We start from the raw sequence: 25,241 nt of genomic DNA on the forward strand, positions 1-25,241 counted from the left end.
AACTGATGAAATTATCACACTGTCAGATAACAAGGGAGGGGGAAAAAGAGGAAGAAGGAAAACAGCTCTTCTGGAAAACCGGAAGTAGGAGACATTTGCTTATAAAAGGAGAAATTGGACTAGAAACCTCAGGTTAAGAGGATTAAATTGCAGATATCCTTAACATTGCCGGCTCTGCCTTTCTCTGAGAGTTCCTTGGAATGGCACACCCAAATTATGAGAAGGTAAGTTTGGTTTGAATTTCATTTATTTTCCCACAGATTCACTTTTTAAAGCCTTTCTAGAGCTCACTTATATTTCCCTCTTTCTGGATGTAAGAAATCTCTGAGAACTCCCCCCTTTGCAAGCAAATTATTACTTTTCTTTCATGTGATTGCGGTATACAACTTGGGTGAAAGTAAAAAAGGAGAAACTAAATATTTCTGTTCCTAGTTCAAAGTAAGATATTTATTTTGTAGAAAGACATGTAGCTGGGCAAGATAAAACGGTAAAGAAATGGAGAGCTGCCGTAAAAAGAAAGTGAAAAGGGTAACGTGGATAAGGTCAGAAAGTGGCGTGACTAGTTGGTTTCTTTCCCCCAGGAGTAAGAAGCAAACCTACTCCCAATGGCCTTGGTACCAAAGGATTTCCTGACTAGGCTTGGGTAGTCCTGGACTAGAGGAGAACATAAATTGAGTAGGTTTCATAGGTATTTGCAGGGGCCACTATACCGGGGTAGAGAACTGAATTGGCCAATATGAAGTATATGATTATGGGCAAGTCATATAGCTGCTTACCTCTTGAGTGGAGTGATACTCTCCCAATAATGTCCTTTTTTTTTTAAGCTGAGCAGTGAAGTGTTTCCTGGAGTGCTTTGAAAAAGTGGTGTACAAATGCAAAATCCCCTTTGCAATCTGAAGTGCAGAGCAAGGGGAAGTCTTTGAAGAGATTTAAACCGGGGGAGGAGGGGCGAGCGGGATGGGGTGGGACAGGCGTGGCCGCATATTCACTTAGCTGTTCAGGGAAGAGAATATTACAATTGAGAGAATATTACAATTGAGCTGGAATGGAGTTTATTCATCCTTGGATTGGAGAGGAAAAGCTAGAAATTTAAGCATATGTGACTTTATGTTATTGGTCATTTAATTTCTGAGCCTCAGTTGCCTAATTTCTAAAATATGAAAATTAATAAATTACTACAAGTATGTTATAGGATTAAATGAGAAATACAAAAAGCTCCTAGCACAGTGCATGTGGACTGTACAAAACCAGTAAATATCAGTTACTTCCTACTTATCCACTTTATCTTTCATTCACGAAATTGTTAAAAGAACACTGCGTCCACTCTGTGCTGGACACCGTGTAAGCCCTGCGATAGCAATGGAGAGTAAGACAGATATATTTGCTCCCCTCAGGTCGTGGGGCTGAAACAAGGTTGGTATGGCTGAAGCTCAGAAAAATCAGGGCTCTTAAGATGGAAAGGCAGGCAGGGCCCCAGCTGTTCAAGAATTTATAGGCTGCACCAGGGAGTTTTTTCTTTTTCTTTTTTTTTTCTTGCGGTACGTGGGCCTCGCACTGTTGTGGCCTCTCCCTTTTTTTTTTTTTTTTTGCGTTACGCGGGCCTCTCACCGTTGTGGAGCACAGGCTTCGGACGCGCAGGCTCAGCGGCCATGGCTCACGAGCCCAGCCGCTCCGCGGCGTGTGAGATTTTCCCAGACCGGGGCACGAACCCGCGTCCCCTGCATCGGCAGGCGGACTCTCAACCACTGCGCCACCAGGGAAGCGCCGAGTTTTGTCTTTTAACTGAAGTATTTTAAACAAGCAGGAGAGCAGTCTGCAGAAAGGAGCCAGAATGGATTGGAATCACAGATTACTGCTCCTGCCAGTGAGCGTTGATGATAACTTGAATCACACAACAGAAGATGAAAAGGCAGAAACACCTTCTACACAGATTTAGGAGATAAAATGAAAGTATTTGGTGTTTTAACTGATGGAGAGGAAGGCCATGAAGGAGATGGTTTCCCCAAACCCAAGATCTAGGCTTTAATTTCCTCTTATCATCCACATGTAAATCTGCTTTTGCCCATTTCCTCATTGTTTTTCTCATCTAATAAAGGGCCTATGAATCAATATCATATTCAGGGAATCTGTCTTTCCATCCAACTATTGGCTTCTCATTCATTAGTTGTGCCATGAAAGTAAACATTTTAGTTGTTCAGCATCAAATGAGAATCAGTGATTGACCCTTGCTTTTCCAGAATTTTTTTGAAGAGGTCTTAGGTGAAGAAAATATGGTTCTTACATTGATTCCAGTTAATGAGGAAATTGTTGAAGATCATCAAACGGATCCAAGTGTTTCTTCAACTTCAGAAGTTAAAGTGGATTCACTGAGTCTAGACGATCAAGGTATGAGAACAACAGGGTGAGCTCAGTTTGCTGCTCCTCCAGCTCTGGAAGCCCAGGAAAAGTAAGATTCTTCTTCCCCTGTCCTTTAACTATGCAACACCCAGCTTAAATCTCACCTTGATTATCTGTGGTAGGAGATTTCTCAAACTCTCATACTGCTCATTTGCTAAGCACCATTACTGTCTTGCTTTTAAAAAGACACAAGGGCTTCCCTGGTGGTGCAGTGGTTGAGAGTCCACCTGCCGAGGCAGGGGACACGGGTTCGTGCCCCGGTCCGGGAAGATCTCACATGCCGCGGAGCGGCTAGGCCTGTGAGCCATGGCCGCTGAGCCTGCGCTCCGCAACGGGAGAGGCCACAACAGTGAGAGGCCCGCATACCGGAAAAAAAAAAAAAAGACACAAAAACTAGGCATGTGGAGTACTTTGGACAGAGCTTGACCTCTTTCCATTTTTACATACTTCTTATGAAAACCAAATCATTCCGAGCTTTTTTCTTTTTCTTTTATTTCGAGCGTTTTTGAGATATAATTGACACATAAAACATGGTGTAATTTTAAGGTGTACAGGGTGATGATTGATGTACGTATATATTGCAAAATGATTACCAAAATAAGGTTAATTAACATATCCGTCACCTCACACAGTTAACTTTTCCCCCACTGTGGTGAGAACATTTTAAGATTTACTGTCTTCTCAATTTTTAAGCATATAGTATTAACTGTAGTCACCATGCTATACATTAAATCCCTAGAACTTACTCATAACTGAAAATTTGTACCCTTTGATCAACATCTTCCCATTTCCCCTACTCCCAATTTCTGGCAACCACCAATCTACTCTCCATTCTTGAGTTCAGCCTTTTTAGATTCCACATATAAGATCAGATGGTATTTGGGAGACTAAATCATTTTGAACAGCATCTAGTTTTTGGCTTGGTGAGCAAATACTGATCAAATATCTGGCGGCTCTTAATATCATGACCCTTTGTATTAGGGCTTCATATGAAGGCATTGAATAAGTATTTTCAGAATGATTTTTTTGGGGGGCCAAATAACGAGGACTTCCAGATAAAGTAGACAGTGATAAGTTAAGCTAAGCAAAGTGATGTGAGACAAGGTACATTTTCTCTGTAGAGAAAAATGAGGCAGGTTGACAGAATGGAGGACCATTGTTGGATGGGGTGGTTTTAATTATTTCTGTAGGGACAGATATTTTGTGGTCCAACATCTAGACATTTTGGAGGAGCAATCCAATATAATGTTCTATCCAGGTGGTTGTTTATGGCTGCAAAAAGCAGGTTGCTATATGTAGTGTAAACAAGGTGGAATTTAGAATTTCAAAATGTGTATTTGAGTCCCAGGTCTGCCATTTTAATGGTGGTGTGATCTTGGGCAAGTGCTTTAACTCCTGAATCTATTATCTTATTTGTAAGATGAGGAAAAATAGTTGATATGTATATGTACAAACTGGGTTATGAGAAATAAGTGAGAACTTTGTAAAATTTTAAAGAATTTACAAATGTTACATTATTACTACTTTGGTTCTCTTCTTTTCTCAGTTCATCCTCCTCAAACAGATGAACAGTTCAAAGCTTGCCCCAAATCTAGTTGTAGTAAACCAATTTATCCATTGCCAACCATATTGCCTCCAATTAACAACGTGAGTCGGGACACTTTGCGGAAATGGTGCCAACAACTTAATTTGAGTACCGATGGTCAGGTGAGTGCACTGGTGGGAGTCTCTGGTGCTTGCAACAAGTATGGGAGCTCTGCCAGCTTTTAATTTTTTAAATTAACTTTAAATTAATTAATTAATTTTAAATTAATTAATTGATTTCAAATTAATTAATTAATTAATTTTTGGGTCTTCGTTGTGGTGCACGGGCTTCTCATTACAGTGGCTTCTCTTGTTGTGGAGCATGGGCTCTATGTGTGCAGGCTTCAGTAGTTGTGGCACGTGGGCTTCAGTAGTTGTGGGCCTGGGGCTCTAGAGTGCAGGCTCAGTAGTTGTGGTGCAGGGACTTAGTTGCTCCACGGCATGTGGGACCTTCCCAGACCAGGGATCGAACCCATGTTCCCTGCATTGGCAGGCAGATTCTTAACCACTGTGCCACCAGGGAAGTCTGCAGCTTTTAATTTTTATTTCCCTTCTTAATTTCCTTAGAAAATAGAGGTTTATCTGAGACTCCAGAAACATGCTTATCCTGAAAAAGATCAGGTGAGTGAGGAGTGTGGTGGTGTAAGTTCTGATTGTGAATTTTTCCTCCTCTCCACCATCTCTATATGGTGGCAAGGTTTCTCAACCAAGACAATTGACATTTCGGGCCAATTAATTTCTTTTTGTCCTGGGGCTTGTCCTGTGCATTTTAGGATGTTTAGTAGCCTAAATTTCCATGGATTCTACCCACAATGTGTCAGTGATCTCCCTCCCTGTATACACAGTTTTGACAATCAAAATTTCTCCCAGTTGAGAACCACTGCTCTGAGGGAACTAACATTCCTAAACCCTTCCCACACTGACATACACAGGTCAATGTATGAAGAATGATAAAATCAACCCAAATGTCCTTGGGGCAGTGATGCTTCACTGCATACTAATCGTGAATTCCATTTGCAGTATATTCCTGAATCATCACGGGAGGCCAGATTGCAGTCATGTCCAGGGAAACACAAGATGGTGACCAGGAGAGCAAGTGTTAAGAAAAGGAAGATGAGTGAGAATGAGGATAGGACTCACATGGTTGAAGTGATAACTTCAGCACAGGCAGCCATGTTGGCAGCATGGTCAAGAATTGCTGCAAGAGCCGTTCAACCTAAGGCTGTAAATTCACGTCCCCTGCCTACCTCTGTTGAGTCCTTTCTGCCGCAAGCTTCCGGTAAGATCAACCTTAAAGAATGGTTACCATGCCAGAGAAAGAAGGCACACTTTTATTATCAGTCCAATACTGATGGTAGTTAAAGGGAAAGTGTTAGTTAAAATATCTGCAGATGGGACGTTAGGTTCATAGAGGGCTTATCTTGTGATTGATAGACAGCCAAGTTTTGCCTGAATGGCTCTCTGAGCCAGGTGGCTAAGTGGGGACACTTTCTCATCACTAAGCACAGATCCAAGGTGGGAAGAAAACATAATCTGGTAATGTGGTCAGCCACAGCCTGAGGTCTTCCCCTTTCTCTTGGATTGGAAGAATTAATTAAAATGACCATGGTTCAAACCCTCGTCTTACCACTTCCTAGGTATGTGACACTGGCAAGTTACTCAGCATAAACCCTGGTATCCTGATTTATAAAATGAAGATTTCAACTATTCTACTTCATAGAATGATTGTGAGGCTTAGGAAATACAACTTGGTATCCTAAAAGTAGGCAATGATAATTAAAATGTTTTGGGCCCCTGTCCTCTTGAGAAATCTCGAGAATAACTTAGCCCCATCTTTCTCCAACTACTGCTCCACTCTTTGATATTTCTCTTTTCATTTCCATCAGACCCTACCTCAGGGCAGCACAAAGTCATTCTCTTTTTTGGCTTGAATTTTCCTCTCTCCACCCCATTTCCAGAGGTGTTCTGGATCCTCTTTTCTTTATTATTAATTAATTAATTTATTTTGGCTGCATTGGGTCTTCGTTGCTGCAGACAGGCGCTCTCTAGTTGCTACTATCCGGGGCTACTCTTCGTGGCAGTGCGCAGGCTTCTCCTTGCGGTGGCTTCTCCTGCTGCAGAGCACAGGCTCTAGGTGCGCGGGCTTCAGTAGTTGTGTTGCACAGGTTTAGTTGCTCCAAGGCACGTGAGATCTTCCTGAACCAGGGATCAAACCAGTGTCCCCGGCATTGGCAGGCAGATTCTTAACTGCTGAGCCATCAGGGAAGTCTCTGGATCCTCTTTTATTCAGGACTGACCTGTGTGGTAAGGCACATCGTTCACTACACAAAGAACCCAGCCAACAAAAAGACTGGGAGCTGAAACTGGCTTACTGTCTGCTCCCCCAGCTGTACTCCCTTCTGTGAGGAAAAATGGGCACCTTTTACTAATGTTCAAAAGCACTGTCCAGCCATGAAGCTGTCTCTGGAGACCTGCTTCCCCAAAGCTGACACCTCTTTCTAATTTTCATTAATGTGCCATATTAGCTAGTAGCATCCCAGACTTACTCATCCTTTTATTTATTTTTAAATTTTTTTAAAATAAATTTGTTTATTTTATTTATTTAATTTTGGATGCTTTGGTTCTTCGTTGCTGTCCGCGGCTTTCTCTAGATGCGGCAAGCGGGGGCTGCTCTTTGGTGCGGTGCGCGGGCTTCTCATTGCGGTGGCCTCTATTGTTGCGGAGCACAGGCTCTAGAGCGCAGGCTTCAGTAGTTGTGGCATGCAGGCTCAGAAGTTGTGGATCGTGGGCTCTAGAAAACAGGCTCAGCAGTTGTGGTGCATGAGCTTAGTTGCTCTGCAGCATGTGGGATCTTCCCGGGCCAGGGCTCGAACCCGTGTCCCTTGCATTGGCAGGTGGATTCTTAACCACTGCACCACCAGGGAAGCCCTACTCATCCTTTTAGTTCCTCTTCATTCAGCAGTTATCAAGCACCTACTGGGATCCAGGAGTGTGCCTAGCCACACTCTTTAAATTACTCTTTTAAAATTTATTTGTTTATTTTTTTTTTTGTGGTACGCGGGCCTCTCACTGCCGTGGCCTCTCCCGTTGCGGGGCACAGGCTCCGGCCGCGCAGGCTCAGCAGCCATGGCTCATGGGCCCAGCCGCTCCGCGGCATGTGGAATCTTCCCGGACCGGGGCACGAATCCACGTCCCCTGCATCAGCAGGCGGACTCCCAACCACTGCGCCACAAGGGAAGCCCTAAAATTTATTTTTTAAAATTTATTTTATTGAAGTATAATTGATTTACAATATTGTGTTAATTCCTACTGTACAGCAAAGTGATTCAGTTATACATATATGTATACATTCTTTTTCATATTCTATTCCATTATGGTTTATCACAGGATATTGAATATAGTTCCATGTGCTATACAGTAAGGCCTTGTTGTTTATCCATTCTGTGTATAATAGTTTGCATCTGCTAATCGCAAACTCCCAATCCATCCCTCTCACACCTCCTCCCCCTTGACAACCACAAGTCTGTGTTCTCTATGTCTGTGTGTCTGTTTCTGTTTTGTAGATGAGTTCATTTGTGTCATATTTTAGATTCCACATATAAGTGATATCATATGGTATTTATCTTTCTCTTTATGACTTACTTAGTATGATAATCTCTAGGTACATCCATGTTGCTGCAAATGGCATTGTTTCATTCTTTTTTATGGCTAATACTCCATTGTGTATACGTGCCACATCTTTTTTAATCTGTCAATGGACATTTAGGTTGCTTCCATGTCTTGACTATTGTAAACAGCTCTGCAATGAACACTGGAGTGCATGTATTCTTTCGAACCATGTTTTTCTCTAGATATATGCCCAGGAGTGGGATTGCTGGATCACATGGTAGCTCTGTTTTTAGTTTTTTAAGGAACTCTGTACTGTTCTCCATAGTGGCTATACCAATTTACATTCTCACCAACAGTGTAGGAGGGTTCCCCCTTTTCTCCACATCCTCTCCAGCATTTGTTATTTGTAGACTTTTTAATGATGGCCATTCTGTATGGTGTGAGGTGGTACCTCAGTGTAGTTTTGATTTGCATTTCTCTAATAATTAGTGGTATTGAGCATCTTTTCATGTGCCTGTTGGCCACCTGTACGTTTTTGGAGAAATGTCTATTTAGGTATTCTGCCCATTATTTGACTGGGTTGTTTTTTTTTTTGTTATGAACTGTTTGTATATTTCAGAAATTAAGCCTTTGGCGGTCTTGTCATTTGCAAATATTTTCTCCCAGTTCATAAGTTTTTTGTTTGTTTGTTTGCTTATGGTTTTCTTTGCTGTAAAAAGCTTGTAAGTTTGATTAGGTCCCATTTATTTATTTTTGCTTTTATTTCTTTTGCCTTGGGAGACTGACCTAAGAAAACACTGCTACAATTTATGTCAGAGAATGTTTTGCCTATGTTCTCTTATAGTATCATGTCTTATATTTAAGTCTTTAACCCATTTTGAGTTTATTTTTGTGTATGGTGTGAGTATGTGTTCTAACTTCATTGATTTACATGCATCTGTCCAACTTTTCCAACACCATTTGCCAAAGAGGATGTCTTTTCTCTATTGTATATTCTTGCTTTCTTTGTCAAAGATTAATTGAGCATAGTGTGTGTGTTTATTTCTGGGCTCTCTATTCTGTTCCATTGATCCATATGTCTGTTTTTGTGCCAATACCATGCTGTTTTGATTACTGCAGCTTTGTAGTGTTATCGGAAGTCTGGGAGGGTTATGCCTCCTACTTTGTTCTTTTTCCTCAGGATTGCTTTGGCAATTCTGGGTCTTTTATGGTTCAGTATAAACTGTAGGATTATTTTTTTAGTTCTGTGAAAAATCATGGGTTGATAGGGGTCACATTAAATCTGTAGATTGCTTTGTGTAGTATGGCCATTTAAATAATATTAATTCTTCCAATCCAAGAGCGTGGTAATCTCTACTCTTATTTTACAGTCTGACTGGGAAGATTTTATAGATATTTAAGCCTACAGTGATTGCTCCTTTCTCTCAATTTCAGACACTTGGTATCTATAGGACTTACTACTCTGTTGTCTCTCAAATATCCCATCTCCCCAATTAGATTGTTCCTTAGACTTTTAAAAAAGATCCTTTTGCCTGTTTTCTATAGTTGAGGCAGTACAATGTAATGGTTAGGCAAATTGGCTGTGAATCAGAATACCTAGATCCTTGTTTTGGTTCTGGGAAAATTATGATATTTTGATACTGTAAGTTTTGCTTACTTCACCTGTAAATAAGAAAAGTAAATAGAAGGTAAATATTAATAATGTTCTTAAGAATAAATGTATTAATACATGTAAGTCACTTAGCAAAATCCTGGACACAAAGCAAGGTTTCCAAAAGTTAATTGTTATTGTCCTCTGTGCTATGTAGTTTGTGAAGTTAGATTACATTGTCTTTTGGTCTACATTTTTCATGCTTCTCATTCAGTTGATTCAAGAGTGACTCACTGAGGGATTGAATTGGGGTACTGTTACCTGATCGTAGCAGTTTATATTTGCTTCTTTTTCCTTGCCTAGGTGTCCGGTGGTGTGTGGTCCATGGCAGACCACTCTTGGCAGACACAGAAGGTTGGGTTCGCCTGCAGTTCCATGCAGGTCAGACCTGGGTGCCTAACACTCCCAGAAGGATGATCTCTCTCTTCATGTTACCTGCCTGCACTTTCCCATCCCCAGACCTAGAAGATAATATGTTATGTCCTGAATGTGCTAAGAGGTAATCCTTAAGTATCTTTCTAAATATAACACACAGAACAATAGATGTCTAGATGGGTTTCTGAAAAATTTAGTAGGAGAAGGCAGAGGGCAAACATGCTGTTTTCTTAATTTGCCATATAGATCAGGCAAAAATAGGAAGCAAAAATAATTTAGCAGTGGATTAGAACTCAGATAAATGTGGCTTCTTCTTAGCAACCTTAACAAGGTAGCTGACAAGTTAAGACCTCAACTGCCTCAATTTTAGAGAGATCTGTTTTAAGAAAGAAAAAATTAGGTTCTTACCGTATGTCAGATACTTAGCTGGGGATACAAAAATTAGTAAGACAAAACCTATGTAGCATGCTGAGATGAAAATGAGTAAGAGATGCTATGAAACTATCTGGAAAGTACCTATATTGCAGTGACTTAGGGAAACTTCAGAAGGGATTACATGTACTGAGGAAGAGTTTACCAGTTAGAAAGTAAAAATTTGGGCATTTTGTTAGTCGAAACAGCCCCTACCAATACATGGAAGAATATGACCTGCTTAGGGATTGCAAATAGGCCAATATGATTGAAGCTTATATTGACAAGTCTGGGAGGGAAGGAGCAGACAATTGAAGGTTTTATATCTATATTAAAGGTCTCATATTATCCTGTGTGTCATAGTTTCTCAGTCACTTTTGGGACATAGATTTCTTTGAGAAAATAATGATAACAACATCTTCTCCACTCAAGAAAATACACTTTGTGCGTACACATAAGCAGTGCTTTAGGTTTTATATAGACATGGAACTCATGAGCACAAAATTCAGCTTTTGGTGATAGAATTGGATGGAGGTGATGCAAGATGGGTGTGAAGGGAAATTAGGTTTTTTTTTGTTTTTTTTTTAAATTTTATTATTTATTTATTTATTTTTGGCTGCGTTGGGTCTTCGTTGCTGCGCGCGGGCTTTCTCTAGCTGCGCGAGCGGGGGCTACTCTGCTGTGGTGCGCGGGCCTCTCATTGTGGTGGCTTCTCTTGCTGTGGAGCATGGGCTCTAAGCGCGCAGGCTTCAGTAGTTGTGGCACATGGGCTCAGTAGTTGTGGCTTGCGAGCTCTAGAGCGCAGGCTCAGCAGTTGTGGTGCACGGGCTCAGCTGCTCTGTGGCATGCGGGATCTTCCTGGACCAGGGCTTGAACCCGTGTCCCCTGCATTGGCAGGTGGACTCCCAACCACTGCGCCACCAGGGAAGCCCAAAATTAGGTTTTTATTTTTTTATAGTTTTATATTTTAAAAATATTTATTTATTTATTTATTTGGCTGCATCAAGTCTTAGCTGCAGCACACAGGCTCTTCATTGTAGCATGCAAGATCTTTTATTGCTGTGCACGGGCTCTTTGTTGCGGCTCATGGGCTTCTTTCTAGCTGTGGCGTGCGGGCTTAGTAGTTGTAGCACATGGGCTCCAGAGCATGCAGACTCTGTAGTTGTGGCACGTGGGCTCTAGAGCATGTGGGCTTCGTTGCCCCGTGGCATGTGGGATCTTAGTTCCCAGACCAGGGGTCGATCCTGCATCCCCTACATTGGAAAGCAGATTCTTAACCACTGGACCACCAGGGAAGTCCTGAGGTTTTTTTGTTTTTTAAGAAAGTAGATTGAAATCTTGTGACAGAGACTAGATTGGAGGGTAAGAGATTACTATAATAACTCTGGGAAGGTGTAATTTATGATCTTGGCAAAGAATTTGAAGCAGAATGGGACAAATGTAAGAGTTGCAGGAGTATAGAGAACAGAATGCCATCTTATTAGAGGAAAGGCAGAAGTTCAGTTCAAGGGCAAAGAATGATACATGGGACATGCTTTACATGGGTCTAGTGTTCAGAGAAGTATGGGTTAGAGAGAAACATCTTTGGGAGTCATTAACATGCAAAATGAACATAAGAATATGTAAGAATTAGAAGGGACTGCAGAAGAACCTTAAAAGAGAATCAGCTTATCGATGGCAGGTGAGCAATGAAGACTGAAAAAGTGCAGTTAGAGGTTGGGAGATAAATGAGAAAAAAAGCAATGGGTCGAGAGTTTCAGAAGGAAATAGTTGGTAGTGAGATGGCTGTGTAAAATTATGGTTAATGCAGTGTTGCTGGGAATGTCAATTTGGTACACCATTGGCGGCCTTTTTGAGAGTATGTTGAGAGGGTCGGGTGATAGTTGGAGCAGACCATGTGAAGAACTAGGAACAGGTCATATTGATGATCTCTACTACATGAGCTAGAGGAGATAGCAGTTAGTTGAGGCAGTAATATCAAAGGAGCTTGTCTGTGTCTTCCCTTCCTTCCTTCCTTCCTTCCTTTCTTCCTTCCTTCCCTCCCTCCTCTGTTTCTTCTTTTTAATTTTTAATGGGATTACCAAGAGCGTGTGTGTGTGTGTGTGTGTGTGTGTGTGTGTGTGTGTGTGTGTACAGAGAGGGGATGTGGAGAGAAGCTGTGAGGAGGAAAGGGAGAGTATAAAGATAAAGGAAGTAGAACCAATTGTAGTTTAGAGAATAGGAGCCCTGATATTAAGTGGACAATGTTGTTCCTTTGCTTACTACATAAAATCTTTTTACCCAGTGTCCTTGGGTGGTGGGGCAAACTACTCACAAATTCCAGAAGGGTATTCCTCATTTTATTGGTCATTTTCAGGGGGTTGGTATGTAATGGTCTATCTTATTCTAACCATTTTCCAAAATTTTTTTCTGACTTGCTTTATAGGAATAAGAAAATTATGAAAAAATTAATTGCAATGGGGAAGAGGAAGAAACCTGGTTTGGACATACCAACATCATTGCTTTTAGATGGGCCATGTCTTAATATAAAATAAATGGTTAGCGGAGGGGAAGGGGTGGGGTGTGGGTGAAATGTGTGAAGGGGGGTAATTGTATGGTAATGATGGTAACTAGACTTATATCAGTTTTGTAGTGTACACAAATATTGAATTACTATGTTGTACACCTGTAACATAATGTTATATACTAATTTTTACCTCAATATAAAAAAATGTTAGAGTACACCAGTGAAACCATCTAGTCCTGGACTTTTGTTTGTTGGGAAGTCTTTGATTATGATTCAATCTCCTTACTAGTAATCATGAAAAAAAAAAAAGATAAATGATGGAGAGCCCACAGTTAAAGTGACTTGCATCCCAATGATTTCTATGCTCTGTCCTCGCCATCCTCAATGTTGCCTGAGGCTCTAAGTACAGATAGGAATGTCTGGATTCTGTACTTAGGTTTACCAAAAAGTGACTGTTACTGCTGCTTCAAGTACTAGCTATATGGAATGTAATTTGGTTTTATTTTAGTTAATAGATTTTTGTTTTTTTAGCAGTTTTAAGCTTTCAGAAAAATAGAGCAGAAAGTACAGAATTCTCAAATACCACCCCTCCTCCCCACTCCATTTCCTCTACTATCAACATCCTGCACCCAAGTGGCACAGTTGTTGAACCTACATTGACCAATCATTGTCACCCAAAGCCCATAGTTTATATTAGGGTTCATTCTTTGTGTTGTACATTCTATGGGTTTTGACCAATGTATAATGACATACTCATCATTTTAGTGTCATACAAAATAGTTTCACTGTGCTATAAAAATGTTCTGTGGGGCTTCCCTGGTGGCGCAGTGGTTGAGAGTCCGCCTGCTGATGCAGGGGACACGGGTTCGTGCCCCGGTCCAGGAAGATCCCACATGCCACGGAGCGGCTGGGCCCGTGAGCCACGGCCGCTGAGCCTGAGCGTCCGGAGCCTGTGCTCCTTAACGGGAAAGGCCACAACAGTGAGAGGCCCGCGTACCACCAAAAAAAAAAAAAAAAAAATGTTCTGTGCTCCACCTATTTAATACTTTCTTCCCCCAACTCCAGACCACTAATCTTCTTCCTGTCGCCATAGCTTTGCCTCTTTACAGAATGTCATACAGTTGGAATCGTACAGTAGCCTTTTCAGATTGACTTCTTTCACGACAGAAAATGCATTTAAAATTCTTTCATGGCTGGATTGCCCACTTTTTAATGCTGAATACTCCACTGTTTGGATGTACCATAATTTATCCATTCACATATTGAAGGCCACCTTGGTTGCTTCCAAGTTTTGGCAATTATGAATAAAGCTGCTATAAACATTTGTGTGCAGGTTTTTGTGTGAACATACATTTTCAACTCATTTGGATAAATATAAAGGAACATGATTTCTGAATCATAAGAGTATGTTTAGTTTTGTAAGAAACTGCCAAACTATCTTCCCAAATGGCTGTACCGTTTTGCATTCCCACCAGCAATGAATGAGAGTTCTTTCTGCTCCACATCCTCACTAGCATTTGGGGTTGTCAGTGCTTTGGATTTTGGCCATTTTATCTTATTTATTTTTAAAATAAATTTATTTATTTTATTTATTTATTTTTGGCTGCGTTGGGTATTTGTTGCTGCACGCAGGCTTTCTTTAGTTACGGCAAGTGGGGGCTACTCTTTGTTGCAGTGCATGCGCTTCTCATTGCAGTGGCTTCTTTGTTAATTTTTCTGGATTAATTAGTATATTTAGAAAATTGATGTTCAACATGATTGATATAGATGGATTAAGATCTGTATTTGTTTTCATCACCCTCTTTTTGAATTTTTTTGACTTCCCTTCTTTTCCTTCTCATTTTAGTTGAACGTCTTATATGACTCCATTTTTTTACTCTCTCCTGTATATCAGTTACACTTTCACTACTGTTTTTGCTCTGTGGGTGCTTGCCCTTGAATTTGCTATGGTTACTAGCAATCAAGTTCTTTTTCCTTTCTTTTCTTTTTTAAATATAAGTCGTTTTTAAAAAATGAATTTATTTATTATTTATATTTGGCTACGTTGGGTCTTTGCAGCTGCATGTGGGCTTTCTCTAGTTGCAGCGAGCAGGGGCTACTCTTTGTTGCAGTGCGCGGGCTTCTCATTGTGCGGTGGCTTCTCTTGCTGCAGAGCATGGGCTCTAGGCGCGCGGGCTTCAGTAGTTGTGGCACACGGGCTCAGTAGTTGTACCTTGTGGGCTCTAGAGTGCAGGCTCAGTAGTTGTGGCACATGGGCTTAGTCGATCCGTGGCATGTGGGATCTTCCTGGACCAGGGCTCAAACCCGTGTCCCCTGCACTGGCAGGCAGATTCTTAACCACCGCACCACCAGGGAAGTCCCTGTATAGCCTTTTTGAGCTAATATTTGTAAAATTTTAAATAATAATACCAGGCAGAATAATGGAGATAAGATTTTATCTATTCTTTGTATAATTATTTGGTGTTCTAGCATTTATAACATCAAACAAAATAACCACTAAAACTTTAACATTTTAAACTTTTAACAAACATTTTTATTCTTTTAAATCAAAAGGTCATTCTATGATGGTAATATTTGGCTTCAGCTTTGGCCTCAGGTAAATAGTGATTTTTAAAACCTTGGCTGTTGGGCATTAGGCCAGAATGTGTATTCAGTGCACTTCAAAGGGGTTGTATCAGTTTTCAGTCAGTGAAGGTGTGTGCCTATTTCCCACACACCTTGCCAGACTGTCTCTGAGCAATATTTTGTAATTGCCTACTATGTGTAAAGGTGCTTTACTATCTAGTGCACAGGCTTCTTATTGCAGTGACTTCTCTTGTTGTGGAGCATGGGCTCTAGGCACGCGGGCTTTAGTAGTTGTGGCTCACAGGCTCTAGAGTGCAGGCTCAGTAGTTGTGGCTCATGGGCTTAGCTGCTGTGTGGCATGTGGTGTCTTCCCAGAGCAGGCCTCGAACCCATGTCCCCTGCATTGGCAAGCAGATTCTTAACCACCGCACCACCAGGGAAGTCTTTAGAGTTGTTTCGAAAGTTAATTGAGAATACCTTATAAAACTAAGCTACCAGTGGATCAGGCGAGTTCCCTGGTGGTTGAGTGGTTAGGATTCGGCACTTTCACTGCTGTGGCTCAGGTTCAGTCTCTGGTTGGGGAACCAATATTTAAAAGTTCACATTTTATTACTTAAGAAATGCAGGGAATTCCCTGGTAGTCCAGTGGTTAGGACTCAGCACTTTCACTGCCGAGGGCCTGGATTCAATCCCTGGTTGGGGAACTAAGATCCCACAAGTTGCACTGAGATTTAACCTCAGGATGGTTAAGCATCTCTTCTGACTTGACAGCTCTTCCAATGTAGCTCATCAATAGTAACATCAAATAAATCTAATTGTTTCCAGCACTTCTCTTTTTACAAAGTTGAAAGCACACATCTTTGAGATTCCCCAGAGGGCCTGGTCGCTGGGGGTTCCTCCCATCCCCTTAGGTGACCGTGGCCCCCACCGGTGCCTGGTAGGTGCCCTAGTTGTGAGGAGACGCAAATTTTGCGTCCTCCTAGTAAGCCATCTTCCGTGTGCATTCCTTATAGTCCAACTTATCCAAGTGGCAAAAATGAACGTGTCCATTAACAAACCAAAGATACAGCCTCCCTGGATTTGAATACCAGCTGCCATCACTCAGTAGCTGTGCGACCCTGGAAAAGTTGTCTGTCCTCCCATTGACTCACTGTCTTCATCACACTTTGTGTCCTTGCACCTTTGGCAGCCTTCTGATCAGAGTTGGCTTTCTCGTGTTTAGTTTTTTGGCTGTAATTAACAAAAGACTTGACTGAAACTGGCTTCCATAATAAGGGTATTATTTTCTCAGAGGAGCGGTCTGAGGAGTGGCAGGTGTAGGGTCGGTTAATCTAGTGGCTCCACGCCGTCAGCAAGGATACCAGATTATTTTCGTAATTCTGTTCTGCCCTCCTCGGGGTGTTGGCTCTGGTCCTCTAGCCCATCTCCTTATGGTTAAAAGATGGTGGCAACAGCCCTATCCATAACATCCTCACACAACAAAACGTGAAGACCACCCTCAATAATTTTTAAGAGTGTGAAGGAGTTCCAAGACCAAAACGGCTGAGAATAGTTGATCTAGTCCAACCCTCTCTCTCTTGTTCCCCCAATTTTTAGAGGCTTGGAGTGGGAAGAGGCCCTTCCCAGGGAGATTGTGGCTCTGGTCCTGACACTCCATATTTGGTGAAAGCCTTTGAAAAGGATACCTCCTCTCTGGTGTATTCACTCTCTCTTCATTGGATCCTTATCTGGATTTAAATGTCTTTGAACTTTTTTAAAAAAAGGCCTTTCTCTATACATATACCTCCTTCCACCTTACAGTTGCTAGGTCCTTGTAACAAACTTCTTGAAGAAATTGTTTACACTCATATCCCTACTTTCTTATCTTTCACTCACTCATTCAATATATATATTATATATATTTATTTTATTTATTTATTTATTTATTTTTTTTAAAGAAGATTTTGGGGGTAGGAGTTTGTTTAATTAATTAATTTATTTTTGCTGTGTTGGGTCCTTGTTTCTGTGCGAGGGCCTTCTCCAGTTGTGGCAAGCGGGGGCCACTCTTCATCGCGGTCCGTGGGCCTCTCACTATCGCGGCCTCTCTTGTTGCAGAGCACAGGCTCCAGATGCGCAGGCTCAGCAGTTGCGGCTCACGGGCCCAGTTGCTCCGTGGCATGTGGGATCCTCCCAGACCAGGGCTCGAACCCGTGTCCCCTGCATTAGCAGGCAGATTCTCAACCAGTGCGCCACCAGGGAAGCCCTCAATATATATTTATTGAGAGCTATGTACCATATACAGTTTTAGGTGCTCATAACTCAACAATGAATTAAACAAAATCCTTGTTCTTTTAAATCTTACATTCTAGTGAGGGTAGACATGTCCAGAAAAATTGTCCAGAACTTGTAAATGGGCAGAAGAGGATTACTGGGTGATCTTTCATTGTAGTGCTGGGGTATACCTTTGATTGACTTTATATCAACTAAGCTACCTTACAACTTTGTAGGGGTAGAGGCTAATTTGTAGAAAACTGATAGCAATGCAAATAATTCTTGTCTGAGAGCAATGCAAATACTTCCTAGTAATGCAAATGGATTTTGTCTAGTAGAGATGGAATTCATTTCCATCTGGTAGAAGAAATAACTCCCAGAATTAGTTTTTTGCTTCATAGGATATTAGTAGTTTTGCAACTATTAGCAAATTCATTTCAGTATTCCTTTGGCTGATAATCTAAATCTCTGAAACTCAAATTCTCATTTGAACAAGTCTTACCTACCATCTTACTGGTTCCCTCATTATTTAAGATAATAATGGATGAATAGTTTATTATGATGAATAAAATCTTTGTCATGCGTTCATTTTATATTTTTATAAGAGATATGTTTTCAACCTTTTGAAAATTATTTAGCAGACAAAAAGAAAATAAAATACATATCAGGTGGTAATAAGTCAAAAGAATAAAACAGGGCAAAAGGACAGCTATTAACTGGTGGTGTAGTATGGTACTGTTTTCGATAGGGCCAATCAGTCAAGTCCTGCACAACACTCTCTTTACTGTAAGTGGAATCCATTCTCTCCTCTCCATCTTCATTGCCACCACACTAATCCAGACCATTACCTTCTCTCATCTGATCTCCCCGCCTTACTCCTACCTACTCCGATCATCGGCTATCAGATGATCATTTTTATAAACAATTATCTGATCATGTCCCTCTTTTCCACTGGCTCCCTATGTGGAGTCAAGTTTTGTGGGGTCTAAACCTTACGCAATTCGGGAGGCCCTCTTTGAGGAAAAATAATGCAAAAATTAGGTACCAAGCCTTGAAAAGGGTAGTGCAAATGACAGGTTCTGAAACTTAAGCTTCATTAGCTTCACTATAAATCTGCCTCTGCCTACAAGTCTAGCCTCCTTTTTCTCTACCTCAAGACCTTTCTCCGTACAATTTCTGCCCAGAAGGCTCTTCCCGTCCCCTTTTGCCTAGATAACTCTTGAAGTACTCAGCTCCCGATCCTCCCTGAAACCCCAACCGGATTAGGGACCTTTACAGCCTCTCCCAAGTCCAAGCATCCCAGCAGAGCCAGCTTTCTGTGCAAATGATCCTTCAAAAGATCCCCGGCTGGGCGGGGTTTGCACCTGAGATGTATCTGTGGGCGGAGCCCCAGGCGAGAGTGAGCCGTGGTCCTCTCTCCTTTACGTCCGGAGTGCGGCGCACCACCTGGCCGGAACCTGCACGGCTCCCGTTGCAGTTCCGGTCGGAATTACTGGGCAGCGCACGCCGACTCGGCTGCGCAGGTAAGAGTGTGCTCGGGTCATGCGGAAGTGTATGGACTTCGCGACTGTCCCGCGGTGACATAAGAAGTGGGTAAGATCCAGTGACAGCAGCCTCTTGCCGCCGCCCCTCGGGAAACTTCTCCAGCCCTTCCACTCACTTTTCTCACACTCCTCTGAAAATTTTCTAACATTTCTTACGAGACAGATCTACTGGTGACCAATGCCCTCAGTTTTTGTCTGAGAAAGTATTTCTTCTTCACTTTTGAAGGATAATTTTGCCAAACATAACATTCTAAGTTTTTCTTTTTCCTTTAGATACTTTAAATATCGCTTTACTATTGCGGTACGCGGGCCTCTCACTGTTGTGGCTTCTCCCGTTGCGGAGCACAGGCTCCGGACACGCAGGCTCAGCAGCCATGGCTCACGGGCCCAGCCGCTCCGCGGCATGTGGGATTTTCCCGGACCGGGGCACGAACCCGTGTCCCCTGTATCGGCAGGCGGACTCTCAACCACTGCGCCACCAGGGAAGCCCGCTTCACTCTATTCTTGCTTGCATGTTTCCCGAAGAGAAGCCATAAATTTCCCCTTTTTCCTCCAGACCTTCATTAGGAAAACATTAAAGCACACTGAAGGGGCTTCCCTGGTGGTGCGGTGGTTAAGAATCTGTCTGCCAAGCAGGGGACACGGGTTTGAGCCCTGGTTGGGGAAGATCCCACATGCTGTGGAGCAACTAAGCCCGTGCGCCACAACTACTGAGCCTTCGCTCTAGAGCCCATTCTCTGAAACAAAGAGAAGCCACCACAATGAGAAGCCCGTGCACCGCCACGAAGAGTAGCCCCTGCGCTCTGCAACTAGAGAAAGCCCGTGCAGCAACAAAGACCCAACGCAGCCAAAAATAAATAAATAAATTTATAAAAAACAAAACACACTGAAAAACTGAAAAAAACAATACAATGAATACCTGTATTCCCTCTACCTAAATTTAGTGTGTTAATATTTTTCTAAAGTTGATATATATTATAGCATATATAATTTTTTTACTAAATTATTTAAAAGTTGTAGAGATCAAAACCAGAGTTTTTCAGATTTTCACATTTGTTCAAAATGTTTCTAAACAAAATCCAGTCAATGTTTACACATTATATTTGGTTATTAAAACTTTTTCAGGATCTATTCCCCCATTACTTTCTTCATTACTTTTTTTTTTGGCCCTACCTTGTGGCTTGTGGGATCTTAGTTCCGCTATCAGGGATTGAAACTGTGCCCTGGGCAGTGAAAGAAGGGAAACCTAACCACTGGACCACCAGGGAATTCCCAATTACAATTTTTTTTTGAAGAGTCTGAGCCAGTTGTTTTGCAGAAGGTCCTACTTTTTAAAAAAAAATAATTTATTTATTTTTGGCTGCGTTGGGTCTTCGTAGCTGCATGCAGGCTTTCTCTAGTTGTGGGGAGCATGGACTACTTTTCGTTGTGGTGCAAGGGCTTCTCATTGTGGTGGCTTCTCTTGTTGCACAGCATGGGCTCTAGGGCACGTGGGCTTCAGTAGTTGTGGTGCACGGGCTCAGTAGTTGTGGCTCACGGACTCTAGAGTACAGGCTCAGTAGTTGTGGTGCATGGGCTTAGTTGCTCCACGGCATGTGGGATCTTCCCAGACCAGGGCTTGAACCCATGTCCCCTGCACTGGCAGGTGGATTCTTAACCACTGTGTCACCAGGGAAGCCCCCTCCTTTTTTTTTTAAAGTATAGTTGATTTATAGTATTTCAGGTATATAGCAAAGTGATTCAGTTATAGGTATACATATACATACATATACTTTTTCAGATTCTTTTCCACTGTACATTTTTGCAAGATATTAAATATAGTTCCCTGTGCTATACAGTAGGTCCTTGTTTATGTATTTTATATATAGTAGTGTGTAATTGTTAATCCCAAATTCCCAATTTATCCCTCCCCCCCTTCCCCTTTGGCAACCATAAATTTGTTTTCTTTTTTTTGTTTGTTTGTTTGTTTTTGACTATTACAAAAGTTTATTTAGCAAAGAAGTTCAGTAAGAAAATGTACATGACTCAGATTTTATCATAGTAAAATGTGGAGAGGGGACACGTAGAAGCAGTTGATTTCTCTGGTGAACACAACCATTGTTCATACTTGTTCCAAGGCTTCTAATATGATGATACTATTTCCTCATATTACCACCATTCCAGTATTGTTCTGTTGCTCACTAGTTGCCATCTCCACACATTTATCTATCACAAGATTCATAAAGGGATCGAATCCCTACAGTATTCCTTGGACATGTCTGCCACCATTTAATTTTTATGATAACTTCTTGTCCATAAGTTTCTTCAACTCGGGAGGGTGAGCTTTGCTCATGATGTCTACTCAGCAAGCTCAAAGATGCCTCCAAACAGAATTCGAGTCATCCCTCATGCTCCAGCCGTAGCCATGTTTGTTTTCTATGGCTGTGAGTCTATTTCGGTTTTGTAAATAAGTTCATTTGTGTCATTTTTTTAGATGCCACATATAAGTGATATGATATTTGTCTAATATACTTCATTTAGTATGATAATCTCTAGGTCCATCCATGTTCCTGCAAATAGCATTATTTCTTTTTTATGGTCGAGTAATATTCCACTGTGTGTGTGTGTGTGTGTGTGTGTGTGTGTGTGTGTATATTATATAATATATATTATATATATGCCACATTTTCTTTTTCTGTTAATCTGTCGGTGGACATTTAGGTTGCTTCCACATCTTGGCTATTGTAAATAGTGCTGCTATGTGCTGTGTGTATCTTTTCCAACTAGAGCTTTTGTCTTTTCCAGATATATGCCCAGGAGTAGGTTTGTTGGATCATATGGCAACTCTATTTTTAGTTTTGTAAGGAGCCTCCATACCGTTCTCCATAGTGGTTGTAGCCATTTACATTCCCAGCAACAGTGTAGGAGGGTTCCCTTTTCTCCATACCCTCTCCAGCATTTATTATGTGTAAACTTTTTTTTTTCCATGCCACGCAGCTTGTGGGATCTTAGTTCCCTGAGCAGGGATTGAACCCTGGCCCTGGTAATGAAATCGCCGAGTCCTAACCACTGGATCACCAGGGAATTCCATATTTGTATACTTTTTGCTGATGGTCGTTCTGACCAGTGTAAGTTGGTACCTCATTGTAGTTTTAGTTTGTATCTCTCTAATAATTAGTGATGTTGAGCATCTTTTCATGTGCCTTTTGGCCATCTGTGTGTCTTCTTTGGAGAAGTGTCTGCTTAGGTCTTCTGGTCATTTTTTTGATTGGGTTGTTTGTTTTTTTGATATTGAGGTGTATGAACTGTTTGTATATTTTGGAAATTAATCTCTTGTCAGTCCTATCATTTGCAAATATTTTCTCCCATTCTGTCGCTTGTCTTTTAGTTTTGTTTATGGTTTCCTTTGTTGTGCAAAAGCTTTTAAGTTTAATTAGGTTACCCCCCCCTTTTTTTTTACTTTTGTTCCCATTACTCTAAGAGATGGATCCAATGAAATATCACTGTGATTTATGTCAAAGAGTGTTCTACCTATGTTTTCTTCTAAGAGTTTTATAGTATCTGTTCTTACATTTAGGTCTTTAATCCATTTTGAATTTATTTTTCTATATGGTGTTAGAAGATGTTTTAATTTTATTTGTTTACATGTAGCTGTCCAGCTTTTCCAGCACCACTTGTTGAGGAGGCTGTCTTTTCTTCATTGTATATTTTTGCCTCCTTTGTCATAGATTAATTGACCATAAGTGTGTGGGTTTATTTCTGGGCTTCCTATCCTGTTCCATTGATCTATGTGTCTGCTTTTGTGCCAGTACCATACTGCTTTTGATTACTGTAGCATTGTAGTGTAGTCTGAAGTCAGGGATTCCTCCAGCTATGTTCTTCTTTCTCAGGTTGTTTTGTCTGTTCAGGGTCTTTTGTGTTTCCATACAAATTTCAAAATTTTTTGTTCTAGTTCTATGAAAAATGCCATTGGTAATTTGATAGGGAATGCATTGAATCTGTAGATTGCCTTGGGTAGTATGGTCATTTTAATGATATTGATTCTTTCAATCCAAGAACATGGTATATCTTTCCATCTGTTTGTGTTGTCTTTGGTTTCTTTCATCAGTGTCTTATAGTTTTTGGGGTACAGGTCTTTTACCTCCTTAGGTATGTTTATTCCTAGGTATTTTTATTCTTTTTGATGTGATGGTAAGTGGGATTGTTTCCTTAATTTCTCTTTTTGATAGTTCATTGTTAGTGTATAGAAATGCAATAGATTTCTGTATATTAATTTTGTATCCTGCAACTTTACCAAATTCATTGATGAGCTCTAGTAGTTTTCTGGTAGTGTCTTTAGGATTTTCTATGTATAGCATCGTGTCATCTGCAAAGAGTGACAGTTTTACTTCTTTTCCAGTTCGAATTTCTTTTATTTCTTTTTCTTCTCTGATTGCCATTGCAAGGATTTCCAAAACTATGTAGAATAAAAGTGGTGAGAATGGACATTCTTGTCTTGTTCCTGATCTTAGAGAAAATGCTTTCAGGTTTTCACTGTTGAGTATGATGTTAGCTGTGGGTTTGTCATATTTGGCCTTTATTATGTTGAGGTATTTTCCCACTGTGGGTCCTACATTCTGAGTGAGAAGATATTACTCCCTTTACCTTACTCTTTTTTTTTCTATTATAAAGTGATTACATGCTCATTATAGTCAAAAAAGAAACGTAGAAAGTAAAAACTGTATATCTGAAACTTCCAAGAGACAATAACTAACCATATATTAATGGAAGGGTCAGTTCATCAAGAAGATATAACAATTATATCTGTACCAAACATGAGCCCAGAAATGTATGACTCAAACAGAATTGAAATGATAAATAGTTCCACAATATTTGGAAATTTCAATACCCCACTTTCCATAATATATAGATAACAGAAGTTCAGTAAGGAAATAGGAAACTTAAATAATACTATAAACCAATTAGACCTAACAGATATCTGTAGAATACCCCAAAACAACAGAATACACATTCTTCTCTAGTATACCTGAAACATTTTCCAGGATAGACAATATATTAGGCCACAAAACAAGTCTCAGTAAGTTTTAAAAAATTGGAATCATGCAGTGTATTTTTTTCTGACCAAAATGGAATGAAGAAATCAATAGAATCAATAATAGAAGGAAATAGAGCAGATATAAATGAAATCAATAATATAAGAAGAAATAACAGAAGGAAAGCTAGAAAACTCACATCTATGTGGAAATTAAACAACACAATTTAAAATAACCAATGGAGGGATTTCCCTGGTGGTCCAGCGGTAAAGCGTCTGCCTTACAATGCAGGGGACGCGGGTTCAATCCCTGGTCAGGGAACTAAGATCCCACAAGCCACAGGGAAACTAAGCCCATGTGCCACAACTACTGAGCTCATGTGCCTCAACTAGAGAGCCTGCGTGGCACAAACTACAGAGCCCACATGCTCTGGAAGCCATGTGCCACAGCTACCGAGCCCACATGTCCTGGAGCCTGCACTCCACAACTAGAGAGAGAAAACCTGCACACCACAGCTAGAGAGACACCCGCGCACTGCAATGAGAGAGAAGCCCGCGTGCCTCAATTAAAGATCCCTCAAGCCTGAATGAAGATCCTGCATGCCACAACTAAGACCTGATGCAGCCAAAAAATAAATAAAATAATAAATAAATAATAAATAAATCTTAAAAAAATAAAATAACCAATGGATCAAAGAATAAATCACAAGGGAAATTAGAAAATACTTAGAGATTAATGAAAATGAAAATGCAACATACCAAAACTCATGGATGTAATGAAAGCAGTGCTCACAGGTAAATTTTTACAGTAAATGTCTACATTTAAAAAGAAGAAAGATCTCAAATCAATAACCTAGCTGTATACCTTAACAAACCAGAAAAAGAACTAAACCTAAAGTTAGGAGATGGAGGAAATAATAAGGATTAGAGCAGATATAAATGAAATCAATAATAGAAAAACAATGGAATTAATGAAACCAGAAGTTCCTTGAAAATATCAAGAAAATTGGAAACCTTTAGCTAGATTAAAAAACAAAACAAAACAAACTCAAATACTAAAATTGGAAATGAAAGGCTGGCATTGTCAATTTTACATAAATAAAAAGGATAATTAAGAAAATATTGTGAATGGCTGTATACCAAGAAATTGTATAAGTTGGACAAAATGGAAAAATTCATAGAAACCCATAAACTACCAAAACCAACTCAAGAAAAACAGAATAAATCAATAACAAGGAGACTGAATCAGTAATCAAAACCTCCCAACAAAGAAAAGCTCAGGACCAGATGACCTCACTGCTGAATTCTATCCAACATTTAAAGAAGAATTAATACCAG

At 40.6% G+C, this 25,241-nt stretch overlaps 1 protein-coding gene and 1 pseudogene across 1 annotated transcript; one reads left to right on the forward strand and one right to left on the reverse strand.

Moving 5' to 3' along the window:
- The first annotated feature begins 200 nt into the window (after window positions 1-200).
- DPPA2 (developmental pluripotency associated 2) lies at window positions 201-12,658 on the forward strand. Its single transcript, XM_007117963.4, has 7 exons — window positions 201-224; window positions 2,238-2,385; window positions 3,944-4,104; window positions 4,549-4,602; window positions 5,002-5,260; window positions 9,545-9,740; window positions 12,453-12,658. Exons 1-7 carry the CDS (start codon window positions 201-203, stop codon window positions 12,559-12,561), a joined length of 951 nt encoding a protein of 316 aa, XP_007118025.2. The 3' UTR covers window positions 12,562-12,658.
- An 8,335-nt stretch (window positions 12,659-20,993) lies between these two features.
- LOC112063976 (small nuclear ribonucleoprotein G-like) lies at window positions 20,994-21,224 on the reverse strand (annotated as a pseudogene).
- Between the last annotated feature and the right edge of the window lie 4,017 nt (window positions 21,225-25,241).

Source organism: Physeter macrocephalus, chromosome 1 (genome assembly GCF_002837175.3).
Source record: "Physeter macrocephalus isolate SW-GA chromosome 1, ASM283717v5, whole genome shotgun sequence".
Classification (NCBI taxonomy): Eukaryota; Metazoa; Chordata; class Mammalia; order Artiodactyla; family Physeteridae; genus Physeter; species Physeter macrocephalus.

Excerpts from the sequence above, each read along its gene's own strand:
- DPPA2 (XM_007117963.4), top strand. The coding sequence starts at position 201 with ATGGCACACCCAAATTATGAGAAG. Across the intron at positions 2,386-3,943 it reads ACTGAGTCTAGACGATCAAG|TTCATCCTCCTCAAACAGAT; the intron begins GTATGAGAACAA and ends TTCTTTTCTCAG. Across the intron at positions 5,261-9,544 it reads CTTTCTGCCGCAAGCTTCCG|GTGTCCGGTGGTGTGTGGTC; the intron begins GTAAGATCAACC and ends TTCCTTGCCTAG.